Below are 17,385 nucleotides of genomic sequence, written 5' to 3'. Positions count from 1 at the left end.
TGGGTACAGGCAACTATTTATTTATTTATTTATTTAAACTTACTGTAAGTACAGCCTCATAGCGCAAAATACTCTGCGGTATCCAGAGTACTTTGTGTAGGACCACTAATTCAGTCTTCTGTTGTGTTTCTTATATTTGTCTTTGGTTCAGATCTGTGGCTGCAGATAGCAATGCATTCATAGTCCCATATATTAAAACAATGGCTTTTCATAGATACTGAGTCCCCAATGTATTTAGTAGTGAACACTCTTTCTAAATACCAGGAGAACACTATCTCCATGTATATGTCACCCAAAATCTACAGTATATGTTTTATAGTTGTTGTGGGTTTTTATTATATTGCTCCTTATATTTTGAAGATAAGGCAACATTTATTCTGAATTTGTTAAGGAATATATGTGATGGTGAAATGAAAATTACCTAGCTGTTGACTAATTTTGACAAATCTGTGACTGATAGCGTTGTGAGATTTGTGGTAGCTACCGAAAAGCTGAGCCTCCGTTTTGTCATTCTCTAATATGGTGAACTGTAATTATCTAATTTGATTATGTCGATGTATTAGATGATTCGTTGTATTTTAAAACAAAAATGTATATTTCTTTCCATTTCTACTTTTTTTTTTTTTTTGCTTTCTTAGTGGTTTTTAAACCCTCCAGTGTTTAAAGTGTTTTTTCTCTTTTAGCAAAAGTATGAGGAAAATAGGGTTTCTTGTACTACTTTAATGGTTTTTTGTTTCATTTTTTTAGTGTATTTATGTTGTTAAAAATGGGAGATCATTAATTCATAAGAGTTGCCATGAGGTGGTAATGATAACAGCAACACATAACAATAACAACATATTGACTTGAATATATTTGTGGTTATAGTTTGACCACGATGACTGAAAAAAACAATAAAGTTGAAGGAAAGTATTGGTACATGAAATGACATTGCAATTGAGACTTAGAAAGGAATGGAGCAACTGCAACCCAAAAACTGAGCTCACCTCTGGTTTATCCATACAGGTGCTATTCCTGTGCAAGCAGTAAATGGAATTGTCAGTGGAACAGAAAGGATCATATATGTGAAGATGCATCACCAAATGAAGATGTGATTAAACAAAACATGGTAATGTAGAATGAGCAGATCTTACTAATACACTAAGAAATCAGATATATGTTGTTGTTTCCTTCTTTAATATTTTGCTGAAGTTTTTATTTTTCGTTCTGTTTTATTTTCTTTTACTCCTGAATATGTGCAGGAGAATAAATGATAGACTCTGGTTAATATGATCATCAAACAATTCTTTTTTTTTTCCTGCTGTTCATTTTACTGCTTTAATTTAATGGTTGGAAACAAACTTCAGTCAGTTTGATAGTTTGGCATATGGTGTAGTTTTTTTAGCATGTCTAATTTGAAAGGCTGTAATCAGATTTGTCATTCTATGCAAGCGTGAAGATCTCTGGAAAAAAACAAACAAGAATCCATTGTCCAAAACATGTTCAGAAGTCTTGTGATAGAAGATTTCTATTTTTAATGATACATAAAACCTTTATCTTCTAGGCAGAAGAATGCCCACACTTCCTGAATCCTAACCCTAAAATAATACCCATGGAAGTCTCAACAGAAGTATATTTTGAAGGAAAGAATCTAGATCATTATCAGGTAAATTCCAAGATATCCTTGAGCACTACTTTAACGTGTACAACCCAAACATTTCCAAATTACTTGTTATTGGTGTTTTTTTCTTGAAGTTCACTATTCTTTGCGCTGAATGTCATGGGGTTAAATGGAGAAATTTTTTTTACACATTTGCTTTTAGAAGTAATGTGTAAATCTCTTCATAATGTGTAAATCTCTTCATTAGATGATACTCGTATTTATATATGCCTGCAAGCATATTTCCCTAATATGCTCCAGTACACAGCTCTTGTGTGCATGGATTTCACCACTGGATGTGAGACAAAAAGAGGTGTAGAAAAGAGCTGTTTATTTATTTATTTATTTAAATACCAGTAGGCAGAGGGATTCCACCCCTACACTAGCATTCATGAGAAACTCGTATGTCTGCCTTATTATTAGACACAGATGGGGACTCTTGAGTCTGACTCAAGGGTTTCTAGGGGGACTCGCAACCCATTTGCCTGAGTCACTCTGTTGGGTCCCTGAGCTTGACAACGACACCCACCGCTGCCATCAGCCTTCCTTCCACTTCCACCACTGCCATTTCCAAAGCAAGTGGGCCTGGCTTTCTTTTAGTATATACAGTACCGTGCTAACCCAGTGTTATAACGAACAGAGAAATACTGTTGTCTCAAGACTTCATCTTTTCTTTAAATGCCTGCTGTATTTCTCAGATTTATTTTACCACCAAAATCATTTCCTTGAAATTTATCAGTGGTGATAAAAGTGTTTATTACTTCCCTCACACACACACACACACACCCTTCCCTTTAGTAGGCAAAATATTCTAGTACTGAGAAACAGCATTTCTCTCTGTTATGTGTACTGGAAAGTGAATTATATGAACAGTACTTAAATTGAAATTGCTCTTAAGTTTGGATGTTACAGTTTTCCCAGGTCCAGAATGAAGGGTCTCTGTGGTGTTTCCATCAGTGAAGCTCTAGAATAGAGATCACTTAATTACACAGAGAAAGTATCACAGCCTGCAATCATGAGAAACAATGATGGTTTGTGTTCCTGCACCCCAGAGCCTATTATCCAAGTTGTCCAGTAATGGGAAGAGTGTGACCTATATATCAAACTGCTTTCTGGGCTTTCTTGAATTTGCTACTTTTACAGCCAACCTGTCCATTCTTTCTGTAGAATTCAGCTCTTTTTCCTCACTTTCATGTTTGTGCCTTGTGGCAACTGAGGACGCAGGCCACATAAATGTTAGGGAAAATGGCAAGATTATGGAGCAGTCATAGACAAGTTGGGCAAAGAGGAGTATGTTTTAAGAAGTGTTGTTGATGGCTGTCAGAAATGCCTGCTTGAAGAACTGTATGTTAAATGTAACAATCCTAAAGTTTAGAATTAGCATGTGGAGTTCTTGAATGAATCTTACTGCGCAGTGCTTTATTAAACTAAGTACTCCTTCTCTGAGAGAGCTTGGAATCAACCTCCTGGAAAGGGTCGTGTTCCACATGCAATAGATACCGTCTCTAAATATAGATCGAGGCTTCCTACATTACAGTTTGGATACAGCAATTAGTATTTTTTGTTATTTTATTACACAGCATAGGTATGAATGTAAGGGGCGACGGAAGACGATAGAGTGGGTGTAACGTAGCAATATTAATCTATAAACAGGAATATATATGTGATCATGTACTCTCTGCACCCTGGCATACCATTGACATAACTGGTCCAGGGATGCTCTGAGGAACCACTCCTTAAATACCTCGCTTACCTAGAAAGCCCTATTAGGATTGCCAATAGTCAGTTCTGACTTAACAGCACATAAACAAGAGAAACTAACATGTTGTGTCCGAAAGACCTTCTAAAGTAATGACAAATGACTATCCCAGGGGTGAAAAACTACCAAGAAGACACCGTGTCCTTTATATTGTAACACAGATCCCTGATTCCTCCAATGAGAGTTACTTTGATCATCTGCCCAGGAGCTGTTACCTGTCCACATCTTCTGAAGTGAACATTGGAATATGTCACCAAAGAATAGGATCCTGTAATTGGCAATCTAAGGTGTTTTGTTTGAGGGGTCCACTCAGGTTTGGGAGTAGGCTCCCAGCATCCAGAGGTTTTTACTTACTTGCTATCTCCATTGGAGAAGGCAGAAGGAACAATTCAAGGTAACCAGTTTGTATGGATTTGACATACCCAGGCATGTATGGTTTGTTCAATAAACAAATCATTGTTTATTGACTGGCTTAGAGTCCACATCCATAATACCATAGAGAAGACATGACTTACTTGATTCATTCCTGTTTACTGCAGGGCCTATTAGAATTGAACTAAAATTGTTCCATTACTATGTTATTAAAATTATTTTTTTAACAATTCGTGGGTTTATGGAAAAAATGAGTGTGTGAGAGAGATTACTCTTGTACTGAACAGACAGTTTTTCATCTTCATCTTTTTTGAAACAAAACCTTTTCTTAGTTGAAGAAGCTGTATTGTGTTATTTTTATTCCTTCACCCATTAGAATTAAAGTAAATAATTGGCTAATAGTTGGCAATTCAGTTTTCCATTAGCCACTCAAGATTCCTTTCTTTCCCCCTTCCTCATTTTCATGTCTAAATGGAGAGTCTCTGTCATACAATACTTAAGAATATTAGGAAAAGATGAGGGAGACAGGGGTTCAAGCCCCCATTCAAGTCTAAAAGTCATTTCAGATATTTATCTTATTTATTGTCTGCCTTTCTCTCGATAACAGATAACTGTTATTATCTCTCGAAAGCTGTTTGTGGGTTTTTTGTTTGTTTTTGCGAAAGTGAAGTTGTGAGGGGTGGAGAAAACCATGTTTGCCACCCTGTGCTCATTAGATGAGCAAAACAAACACTAAACAGTAAATGGGAAAATCAGATCAGGGACAATAAAATGCCTTGTGCTCAAATCAGTACTACAGCTGTTGTGAAACATGCTCCGTTGTCATTTGTCAGCAAGGTATTATCCTAACTTTGGTTGTGAGGTCTGTTAACAACAACATCTGCTTGGAGGGGAAGAGGCACTACCATTCTGGTTATTCTTTCACCCTGAAAAATTGTGTTGTTTAAGCACCTACACTTTTCCAACTGCTCACCAAACTTTTCTGTACATGCATACACTACATCTGCACAATGTGAGCTTAGCTTTGTATCCAGCATAGTATTAATTTGTATGGTTTTGTTTAAAGACAGCTCGTTGGCTATCCTTTCTTTCCAAACCTTTGGAACTATGAAGACCTAATGATGGAAGAAGAAAGCTTTTTGCCGGAGTTAAATATACACCTAGATATGGCCACTTACAGTGCAATGCACAATTGTTCAAGACTGAATTTAAATTGCATATCAAGGCTATGCACTGGTGGAACCAGAACTTATTGCTCCAAAGTGGAACATCATCCCTTTAAATTTCCTGCAGCATTCCTGTTGGTTGCAATTTGGGCCACCCTGTGTCTCTGGTTGTTGAGTTAATGGATTTTGGAAGAGACCCACACTAGTCTTGGTTGGGAGTTTTCACACATCTTTCAGAGCTGAACTGTCCTCTTTGTCTGTTCCATGGCTGTACCCTAACTAAAATACTTTTAATTCTTTTCCACCTTATTTAAATAATCCAACTGGCCTTTCAAATTCTATTATGACTAGTCCTGTTGTAGAGAACCATTCAGGCCTTGAGAAGTGAAAAACAGAATGTGGAACCAAGAAAATGGACAAATAGAGAGATTTGGCTCGCCCCTGACTGTTTGCATTGTGCCTGCCCGAGCTACCTTGTCAATTCAAACAGCAAAGAGATCAAGAACGAGTAGAGAAGTATCTCTTTCCTCCAGAGGTTTCCTAGCCTGGGACACCTCAAGCCTTTCTGCCACAATTTTTCAGCAAGCTGCCTTTTTAATGACTCTTTCAGGTTCTCTTCATTTTGTTTCATGAACTTCTATTTCAGTATTATAACGCATTAGAAATGTATGAATTCCTCATGTGTTAATCCCTAGGCTGGTAAATTTGGTTGAGGAATGTTTCTGTACCCCCACATGGTACAGATTTTATGACAAAATATTTATGTTTTACATCTGGTGGATTTAGTTGGCTGTGTTGCTACTTCATAGTTAATTCTGTTTCTCATTTGGATATTCTTAGGGGAATTCTGCCATGGTTATAGACTTCTCCCCTTTGGTGTGTTTCTACTTACATTGCAGTTATTAATTTTTAAATTCCTGTTTCATTGTGATCTGCGTGTTTTATGCTATTGTCTGCCTTCTTTTGTTCTCTTTTTTCTTCCTCAGCCAGGTGTAAATAGCCACCCTTTGGGAATAAGTGGCTGTTACAAGGTCCTTACTTGCTTACTCACAGTCTTGTCAGATTTATACTTATGTTTGATATAGTCAAACGTTTCAGTTCTTTTTTTTTATCTCCCCCCCCCCCCAAATAATTTTCAGAGCTCAAAGATGTATACCTCAGTTGCTGTCAGTATAGTCACGCTGTTAACATTTTAAGTCAAATATTTTTCTTTCACAGGGTAGCCACTTCAGAATTGGAAATAGCCACTTTGGATTTGAGACTGCAGTGGAACAAACGTCTGATGGAACTTATTTCTTTCAGAGTCCAACGGTAAATATTAGAATATGTGTGTGTGTGTTTAAGGATCTCTTTTTTACTTTTTTCTATAAGAATGGGTTATTTTTATGTTGACAGTGGCTCTTCACTATGTATTGATGCTACTTATAACATATAAGCAGTGCTACATAGCAGAGAATCAACCTCCTTTTCTGTGGCTGTACATGCTGCTATGAATATGCCGTACATGCTGCTATGAATATATAAATGAGATTTAGCTATAAATCTGAGGAAAATTAAAAGCATAGCATTGGAGGGATTTTTCACCTTCACTGGTGAATACAGATGATAATCCTTGCTTAATGTCATTCTCACTTGTTGTAGCAGCCAAGAACATATTTATTGCTCAGAATAAACTGCATACATAACATTTTGCTTATTACCCTGACTCGGCAGGCCTTCCCCTCAGCTAACTCCTGATCCTCCCATTTTCTTATCTCCTAGTGCTTGTTCTATCCTGTCTAACGTTTTTCCCCTTATTTAAAATTGTTTTAATTATATTGTTATATGCTTGTTGTAAGCCGCCTAGAGTGGTCCGTGGGACTAGATAGGCGGGATATAAAATAAATAAATAAATAAATAAATAAATAAATAAATAAATAAATAAATAAATAATGGAGGGCTATAGAAATGCCTTCTTTATGTATTTTGATGAAAGGGAGGTTTGCAGAAGTAAACATGCAACAGTGTCAGGGCTTGTAGAATGCCAACTGTATTCACTTATATTTGGGTTCATGTCTTTCTTGGTTCTTTGAAAAATATACTTATTTAACAAATAAAACAAAAAACACTCATTTTCTTTAAAGGCATATTTGACTCAATACAGTCATCTCCATTTTTTATGTTTTTGAAGCTAAGACAATATAATATTTTGAATATTTTCTGGTACATTTCTGTTTCCTATTCTTTCTGATGTACTACACCCATTATTATTGAAGCAAATATTGCACTAATATGTTTATGACTAGAACTTCTCAGTTACGTATATAGTAGATGTATTGGTAATTTTTGAAGATGCAATAGGTCACAATATTGCTATAATTTTAGTTAACTACTTGGGTTTGGGATAAATAGATTACGATGTCAGATAATTTCTGACTGATTTAATTATTGCCTTTTCTTTTTAGATTCAAAGCCCAGCAAATGAAACACTACAATTCAATTTGTTCATTAAAACAGATCAAGTCAAGATTGATAGTAAACTTACTGGTGAGTATCAAGAATAACACTGGAAAGGGAAGTTAAAATCAGCATGCTCTATTCCATTAGAATCTTAGATTTGTGCTTTCAAAACCATTATGTTTTAGAGATTTTCACTGTTTGTAATCCCCCCAATGCATTATAGTTGTCAGAAGCACTAAGTAAGAGTTGTATAAATTAATATTCTTCATAGGGACAACAATGTATTAAGATGAAGAATCAAATCTTGTTGTAAAGCATAGCTTTTGTATGTGAATTACTGTAAGTTATCTGTTGCATGCCAAGTTGTGCAACAGATAATGCCTGCGGAGATTTCCTAGTTTATAGCAATTTGCATCTAAATGTCACACCATTCTCTCAACTGTGCAACAGCATTTCAGCCAACTAAACATCCCTTTGACATTTGCTTGCTTGAATGAGTGGGGAAAATATGATTTTTCCCCAGTACTCCATTCTGCAATTCTTGTTATAGAATTTTCCAATGCCTTCCAACTTTTATGTGCACTGACACAATCTCTGCAAGAGTGTCAGAATTAAAACCACCAAGGCATGTTACCAAACAGCTTTGTATCGTATGTTGCGGCCAAGTACACTAATAAAAGACTACAGTGCTTTTGCTAGCTTCAAGTGTTGCCATTCCATGTAGACTTACTTATTCTTCCATGCTGCCGCTGTTTTCTGCCTCTGCTTTAGATCAGTTAGCTTGGGACTGTTTTTGATTACAGTCCCAATCTTGCAAGTATTTTTGTGCAGGCCCAGGTCCATTATGAACCATTTGTTTCCTGGCAGGCAGCAGGGTCCATCTATAGTGAGTAATTATGCTGGATTGAAACCAGGCATAACCTTCCAAATGCTTTTGCTTATTACCCTGACTCGGGAACACTTATAACTGATGTGCCCATACTGATAAATCTTGCATAACTGCAAATTAATCTATAGTCACAGTTACATTTAAAAGATTTACTTTTTCATAGATGTTGCAAATCGAAATCATTTTTACAGCATTACCTTCTCTTTTTACAATACTAATAACTCCTTCATCCAAACAATGTACTTCATCTTCTTATATGGGATTACTGTGAACCACTAATGGAACGTGACCACATAAAAGGCAGATGAAATTCTATTTGGTTCAGCATTTCCTGTAAGGGCTGCAGAATGATTTTACTGTTTGTAGAGCATACTGACAACCTTATGGTTTGACCCTTTTTCACCAATCATGTTGAAGCAAGAATAATCCACTATGGTGCAGTGGTAAAGAATTATTATTAGGATCCAGTTCCTACAGTTCTGTACAGTATGTCTAGACTAGGTGACTTTCTAGTCTCTTCTGTTTTAGTAAGTCAATGATTCTCTGTTATATTCCCAGATAAAGCCATATATAATTTTAATTCAAACAGACTTGTCTTTTGGAAACAGCAGAGTACAGCTGAATTTTAAAGGCAGTTCTTCAGTTCATTTTCAGGTCCTCAATAACAATGAAAGAGAAACAGGGAATAACTAAGAAAGGTGGTTTTTTGTACTAATGCTATCTAGCTTTTCTTTCCCTATTGAATTTTCAGAACTTTAGAACAGTTAGCTTTAATCATGTCATACTTTAGTTAACTTTGGTGCTGTGGTAGTTACTGTATAGAAGGTAACCAATTATTGAATTTCCACATATAAATGAATCCTTTCTTTCTGGAACACACTTAGAAAATGCCAGGTAGCAGTGGCATTTAATGTCTTTTTATAGCTACTGGAGACTCTGAATAGTGTGAAATCCAATATATTCCCCTTATCCTTTGTCCTGTTTTATCAATGGTTTCACAGCTAGTATCTAAAAATGATGGATAAGGGTTGGAATCTAATGGCTGGCTTGCTGCTGGTTCATTTAATGAGCTGATCAGTAAGAAAACTGATTAACTCTTTGAGCCCCCACACTTGTATTATGTACAACTATAAGAGGTTTCAGTGCACAACCGGTCTAATTTGGAGATGGTTTGAATGCTGGCTTTTGTGGACACAGGAGTGATTCTCATTTCTGCACATACAGATGGAAAAATGCATTGAAGCAGCAGGTCAAGCAGTAACCTTTTTCTAACAGACTCGTGATATTAGGAATTCCTAAAATGGAATTCTATTCTCCTATTTTGTATGTGAGGCCAGTGGTGCCCTTGTGCTCAGTAAAGGTGATGGGATCTACTGGGATGTGTTTGCCAGCCAGTAACCATCTTTAGGAATTACTTATTCAGTGGGCATGGTTTTTTTGGGGGGGGGGTTACTTAGCCTTCCTCTCTGTGTCATTATTTTCCTATATAGGCAAGCAAGAGATCTAGAAGAGTTGACATCCTCTAGACAAAAGGGAAAAGTAAACATTTTCATTTCCTGTATAATAACTAGGTGCTCCCCAGTTGACATGTAGAAACCAGCTAGCTAAATAGCAGCTAGACAGTGTTAATAAAGTAATTGAAATTTCCTACCTGTGTAAAGGGTGGATCCAATCCAAGCAGTAATATATAATATGTATATAAAGAGGTATCTGCCTGTGGACCAAGAGATTATTCCCTTCCAATGCTGTAAATTCATCATACAGAACTCAAACTAAATTGTCTTGGTTCTTCAAGGTGTAATTTCAATGACTTTATTAACCCTATTTAGCTATTACTTAGCTGACTGGCTTCTACATGTCAAGAGGGGAGTAGCTAGTATTTATACAGGAAGTGATAATGTTTCCTCTTCCTGTTTGCCTGGAGGATCTTTGTATAAGGACGAGCTCTGATTTTTCCAGTCTTCTTCTTTGGGTAGAGGGCCTCCATGCAAATAGGAATCTCCACTCTTCTAGATCTCCTTCTGGAACTGGGATAAAATTATTGTTTTATTCCACCTTTGTCCTTAAAAGGGACCCAAGGTGGCGTATATAATTATAAGACAGTATTTACAGCTAAAAACAGTAAGTATACAAACACTAAAAAGGTTGAGACAAGTATGATACTGAAAAACAAACACCACCGAAATGCATTGGTGGTAAGGGAGGGAATGAACCCTTTTGCAATCATAGGGAGTTGAGGAGATTCCCCCAGAGGACAAGGAGGGGGCAGGAATTGGACAAAGTGAGTAAATGTGGAAGTCTATTCTCTTTGATGTGGTGAGGTAGACTGTGGTACAAAGAGGGCGTGGAAAATAATCCAGAAGTCAGTGTGCCTTTCATGGGAGTTGGAGGAAAATATTCTCCACCATCTCCTATGATAACTGTCCTTCCTGTTTGCCCCTTGTTAAGTTGACCTTGGCAAGACAGTGAGATTTGAAGGAGCAGTCAGGATTAAAAAAAAAAACAACCTTATGGAGAAATCTCATGGTGGGTAGGAGGTGGGTGAAATTATTATGTGAATGCATGTGGGAAGATGCGAAGGTGAGGGAAACAGTCTTACAATAATTTGTTGTTTACTAGAATGTGGAAACTGTAGCCAAATACTGTACATCTGGATGCTGTCAATTAGAAAAGGTTGGCCTCCTGTTACATTTCTGGCAAAGGGTAAATTGCTTGTTGGTGCATTTACCACAGTAAACGAGCCAATCTATAGTTGTTAAGAGGGTGAACCCAAAACAGAGGGAGGGCCAGCCTCACAATATCTGAGGTAAAATCATTTCACTTCATAATGTAGTGTGTCAAACATATCCTGGCATATGCCCTTTTTTCAGGGACTCTTGATAAGCTGGTTTCAGGGGCAGTAAATACTAAAAGAGTGATCTTGTTTTGAATATACCCATTAAAGAAACTATGTAGCATGCACTACAGTGAAAAGTTGCAGAAATGAAGACAGTGTTAAATAAATATCATCCAGTCTTTAAACCCTTTGTTCAGAGTAATAAAACCAAATGAAGTACATATAACTGTTAATCGGAGCACAAGATCAAATGTTTATATTTAGCGCTCTGCTCTATAAAAAATAAGGAGGAGACTGGTGAAATGTGGTAAATGGCATAGGTAACTGCATAGCAGAACTGCAAACAGAGTTAATAAAAAATTATGGTCTGTTCTGCACTCTCAGATCAAACTAGAAGTTGCTTTGGACATAATGGTAGTAGCTAGGTTGTTTTAAAAATCCTTATTCAAAAGCAAGTGCCAGGATCCAATCCCAATTAGAACCTTCACTGAGGAAGACTTTAATCTTCACTGTGTAATGTTATGCATCTCAACAATTTGCTTTGTTAGAAGGGGTCCAATTGTTTTGATTCCCCTCCCCTACCCCCACATAATGCAAAAATATGGGCCTACAAAAGAGCAATCCAGATTGGGGCCACTAAAGTGACCAACAGGTTTAATACTGCCCTGTGTACAGGCATGTATCCCATATGTGTGTGGGGGGGACTTATTCATTGCTCACAAGAGAAACACAGCCAAATTATCAGCACCTCGGCCCATTAAATTCAGCTACTTTTTTTAACAGATTTTTTTTACATCATGTAACATCCATGAACCACAGGTGAACAACGCTCATAAAAAGACAGATATAGAAGAAAAGAAGTACAGTAGCTACTTTCTGCAAGTAGCAGTTTGTTCAAATGAAACTACTGTTAGGAGACTTCAGCTGTTTCCAGTTAAGATGATGATACTCTGTCTGCCCAGAAAAATACGCAAAAACATTCAAGACTGAAAATGTGTTTTTGTTTTGGTTTGGTTTTTTTGTTTGTTTGTTTTGTTTTGTTTTTTGTTTTTAACTGACAACCTGGTCCACAGTTCTGATGATCCAGGATTTTAGATTTACTCCAAGCTTCGGAATTAGACTTGGTTCCACATATCACATACACCGTTGCAGTTAACTTTATTTCTCAACGGACACAAAACTATTGTGACCTTAAGAGACACTCTTATCTTTTTCTATGATTCATGGTCATGATAACCAGAAGTGGCAGGGCATTCTTACTCAGGATTTGAGTGTTTTGTGTTGGCCTCCCATCTGCAATCTTTGACCCAATCTGCTAGCCTTTGGTGCACAGTACAAGATTTCTTGGAATCCCTTGACATTAGTGTTCAACATAAAGTGGTGGAGAAACATATTGGAGTGTATCAGGTTATTGAAGAATATGTGAATGAAAGATCTTATTTTGCTCTACTGTCTAAATTCTGATGTTAAATTTTGAACTACATTTTGTTGGTAGAATTTTGGAAACTTGTTTTGGTTTAATTATCTGAATAGGAATACCTACATCTTGTTTAGGTAATAATAATACTCTCCAGATGTGAATGGACTTACAAGCAGCAAGCATTCAAACATAGTGCTACTTCAGCTGTCCTTGGCCATCAACATCTATGAGCATTTTGTCTGGGAAAGTGTCTGGACCAAATTTGCTATATTTAATTAACAAAGGTGGAAAAACCAATCTACTAATCTACTTGTAGATAACAGACACACATTGTTCAACTGGGGAACAAAATGGCAGTTTTTAAGAGAAGGTCCTGGTTTTTGCCACCCTTGACAACGAAGATAACAGTGGCATTCATCATGGTCCGCCCAACGCCTCTGGGCTTTGGAAAGGTGGCTCATGGATCAACAAAAGTTGTCCACCAGTAGCTTTAAAGCAGGTATCAGTAGATGACCCAAGGACAGTGGCCAACACCTGCACTACATATGCAGACAGAATAACAATGAAACTTACATTCCTGTCTACTCCATTTTCTCCTGGGAAGGCCAATCGAAGTATGGTCATTTAGCATAGCCACTGCATTGAACCTACAAAAAGGAAACTTGAAGTCTGTTGTTTTTCTCCTTTCAGTGTTTTCTTTTGCCTTCTATCCTGGTTGTCACCAGATGCATGTTGATTCGTGCAGGGACCATTACCTTACTTTCCTCTTAATTATTAAGACAAGTCGACACCATACAAATGTATCAATAATTGGGGAATGTGTGAGAAGCTTCACAACATTTCTGAAAGTCATGTGTTTGATCCTTTCCCACTGCCTCTTCAGGTGGCTCTCTTCACCCAGTGCAGTTGTAAATGGATATAAATTATTGCATTAGGTAAGGGAAAAGATGGCCAGATAGCAAATTCTACTTCTCACTCGCACCAGAGTTCTTAAATGGGCTATAATTATCCTTATCCAAGAAGACCATGTCAGACTTTACATGAGCTTTGACTTGCTTTGAATGATGGAGTAATAACTGATACATACATTTACAATTCTCGCAGTGACTTTATATAGCTGTTCCTATGGTCGGGATGACTGCAGCTTGTGTCTAGCAGCTGATCATCAGTATGAATGTGTCTGGTGTGAAGCCAGTGAGAGTTGTGTTTACACAAAACGCTGTTCTACTTCTACTGTCATCTGCCCTCCTCCAGTTATTACTCAGGTAAGTGAATTCCATATTGCTTCACAACACTCTCTGAGTGCTACTTCTGCAGAGGATTATTACAGGTGTGTTACAAATGACGTCACTTGTGACGTCCCATAGTAAAAAAAAAAAAACTCATTTCTTTTTCTCAAAGATCTTACCCCAGACAGGCCAACTGGTACATGTTGACACATATACTAGTATCCTAAATAAGTTTACTGTAAGTCCAAAAAAAAAAAACCCTTCAAACAAAGCCACTTGATCCTTACACCAGTGGTCCCCAACCTTGGGCCTCCAGATGTTCTTGGACTGCAACTCCCAGAAGCCTTCACCACCACCTCTGCTGGCCAGGATTTCTGGGAGTTGAAGTCCAAGAACATCTGGAGGCCCAAGGTTGGGGACCATTGCCTTACACAGTCCAAAAGCAAGGGGAGGTCTATATATCTAATTATATTTTTAGTCACACGAAAATGCTTCACTGGCATGACTCCTTGCACTAACTACTAGGGAATATGATTTAGAGGATCTAAATCACAGATTGACTACTTTTGTTGACAGCCTTGTCCCAGTTAGAGATGCATGTGCATGAGAATATTGATATCTACCTGGCATAGCCATTGCATTGTCATGTCAGAAGAACTTGGAGAGAAGATGCATTGTAGCATTTTCCGAGTACCAGAAATTGAGGTACAATGTGGAGATGACCCCCAAATGATCCTCCCTGGCTTTAAAGATCTTCAGGGGAGCCTTTCTCTTGGTTCCACTACCTTCACTGGCATGCTTAATGCAAACATCAGACAGGGCCTATTTGGTGACTCTTTCTGGGGTTTGGAACACTCTGCTATGGGAGACTAGGCTGGCTCCCTCCCTGCTGTCCTTCCATTAGCCAGCAGACTTCTCTTTTTAGGCATGTTTTTAATAAGTACATTTCTGCTAAAGGAGGGCTTATAATGAATGAGTTAGCTCTTTTTTTCTGTGTTTTCAAATTGTTTTAAAAGGATTTTATTTAGTAATTTATAATGATTAATATTTAAATTTTTTATACTGTAATTTTGGTACTTGGCTTTTAGAATTCTTTTTAAGCCACATTCAGTCACACTGCTAGGAGGAATAGGGCGGTATAAATTAATAATAAATTAGATGCAGCAATTTGGCCATTTCATTTCCTTCTCCTTCCTCAGATATTCATAATGTTGCTATTTAACTTATTACTTATTTTCCTTAAGTCTTTTAGTTTGAAATGTTTTCTAGAAAAAAATGTATTTGCTCTTCATTTTTAAATGCAGCAGTTTGAATTCCTCAAGAGGAGTAGGGAGCTGTATAACATTGCAGACCATACAACTGTATTAATAGACAGAACTGCATTAGCACTGCTAAATTTCAAACATCCAAAGTGGCAAACTGTATTTGCTTTACTTCCTTCTTCAGGAATAGACTACTTTCTGCTCAGGGATTAAGTGCTATATGTGTCAGGATTCAAGTGCCCACAAAGAAAAACAAGATCCCTAATCCACTCGAGTTAGAGGAGGAAGAGATGCCAGGCAGCTTAGAAGCCATGTACAACTCTGCTTGCTCTGTTTTTGTCTAGGATTGACCGCTGTCCATCCTTGGCATACAAAAATTTCAACATTGTTCCTAACCTTTTTCTGATGGTGTAATTCTGTCACCTTTTGCCCTGATGCTGAAATATGCAAATAAAAATGAATACCTCACTCGTTTTTAAGTTACCCGGGGGGGGGGAGTCAATAGGATTCTTTGGTGTATAAGTTCCTAGAATATAAAACTAAGCTCACAGAGCATATTTTCCTCTCAGCCTTCACAGATTTTTCCTATAGAAAACAAAACTTTAGTCTACAACCCATTGCCTTTTGATTGCTTTTTTCAAAACCCCATAATTTCACTGTATAATGGGCTTTTAGCTGCTCTGGAGAGAATAATATGGATGGGAAAACATTTGGCCTCCCAGATGTTGTTGCACTACAATTCCCTGCAGCTCTAGCTGGCATAGCTGATAGCAAGATGCAGTGGGAGTTGTAGTCCAGCAACATATGGAGGTTCACACTCCCCTATCTGTGGCATAAAATACTGCATCAAAGAAATTCCTAAATGTTGTAGGATATAGTCTCATATAGACAAAAATGCTTGTTCCAGAATTAAATTAATGTTGTCCAGAAAAGTTCAAAAATTATCTTGATGGGTTGCAATTGGATACTTTCCCCACACCCTGTCCCTCAAGGAGACCTCGTTGTTCTGTTCTTGGTACACTGAACTGTGTAGTGGTTAGAAGACTGGACCAGGATTCAAGAAACCTAGGTTTGATTGGATTCACCTCGCTTTACTTTATAACTTTCTCCCAGTGCAAGACTCAAGACACTTCACAACATGAATAAAGCTAACATGATAAGTTAAAATATTAAAGTGCAATTAAGTATGTTACTATTTAAAAACAAGTATTGAATTAAAGTAGTGTAAGAAATTATTTTAAGCAACCTTCTTTAAAGAATAGTTTTGTAAAAACACAGCAAGTACACTGAAAGAAAAAAGTGAAATACATATAACTAAAAGACCCTTCTTCAACAACCAGTTAGTGACCAAAGGCCTGTGTAAATTAGGGATTTGTTTGTTTGTTTTGAGGCTTATATACCACTCCATAGAACTTAAAAGATTTCCTGGGTGGTTTACCATTTTCAGTAATGTAGGCTACACATTGCCTCCCCACTCAGCCCCAAGCAAAGTGGGTACTCATTTTACTAACTTTAGAAGGGTAGCAAAGGGACGTGGTGGCGCTGCGGGCTAAACCACAGAAGCCTGTGCTGCAGGGTCAGAAGACCAAGCAGTCATAAGATCAAATCCACGTGACGGAGTGAGCGCCCTTCGCTTGTCCCAGCTCCCGCCAACCTAGCGGTTCGAAAGCATGCAAATGCAAGTAGATAAATAGGGACCATCTGGGTGGGAAGGTAACAGCGTTCTGTGTCTAAGTCACACTAGCCATGTGACCACGGAAGATTGTCTTCGGACAAAAACGCTGGCTCTATGGCTTGGAAACGGGGATGAGCGCCGCCCCCTAGAGTCGAACACGACTGGACAAAAATTGTCAAGGGGAACCTTTACCTTTACATTTAGACGGGTAGCAGGCTGAGTCAACCTCAAGCTGGCTCCCTGAGCCCTTCAAACTCAGGTTTTGAGCAGAGTCTTGACTACAGTATTGCAATTTAACTACTGTGCCACAAGGCTCCTTGCTTTAAATTCTCACTCAGCTACAAAACTCACTAGGTATCTTTTGGCCAGTTACTGTTTCTCAGCCTGTTGTAACACACAAGTTGTCAGGAAGAGAAAGTGGGGAAGAGTATGCTCCCATGAGCTCACTGGCGGAATGGCAATATTAACATGTAATGAAAACAAAATAAAGAGTATATTACTATGTAATTAAAACAAAATAGGGGGTACATTGTTATAGTCTTACACACTTTTTTCTCTGGGAGAGTAAAGTTAGAAGGGAAAGGACAGCGTGAACATGCAGATCTTAAGAAAAATGTTACAACATGTTTCCCAGTGCTTTGGAATCTGAAGAACTACTAGACTTCTCAGAGGTAGCACAAACTCAGTGAGTAATAATTG

The 17,385-nt window shown here is 37.7% G+C and overlaps 1 protein-coding gene across 2 annotated transcripts in view; it reads left to right on the top strand.

Annotated features, from left to right (window-relative positions):
* Positions 1-17,385, top strand: part of PLXNB2 (plexin B2) — a 385,384-nt gene that overhangs the window by 304,699 nt on the left and 63,300 nt on the right. For both annotated transcript variants that reach the window (XM_020797233.3, XM_078376762.1), the window contains exons 11-15: positions 1,006-1,108; positions 1,544-1,645; positions 6,155-6,247; positions 7,381-7,462; positions 13,625-13,785. In XM_020797233.3, coding sequence (XP_020652892.3) covers positions 1,006-1,108; positions 1,544-1,645; positions 6,155-6,247; positions 7,381-7,462; positions 13,625-13,785 — 541 coding nt within the window. The remainder of the gene's footprint in view (positions 1-1,005; positions 1,109-1,543; positions 1,646-6,154; positions 6,248-7,380; positions 7,463-13,624; positions 13,786-17,385) is intronic.

The sequence above is a fragment of the Pogona vitticeps genome, chromosome 5 (assembly GCF_051106095.1).
Source record: "Pogona vitticeps strain Pit_001003342236 chromosome 5, PviZW2.1, whole genome shotgun sequence".
Classification (NCBI taxonomy): domain Eukaryota; kingdom Metazoa; phylum Chordata; class Lepidosauria; order Squamata; family Agamidae; genus Pogona; species Pogona vitticeps.
This window is presented reverse-complemented; position numbering and strand designations above follow the sequence as displayed.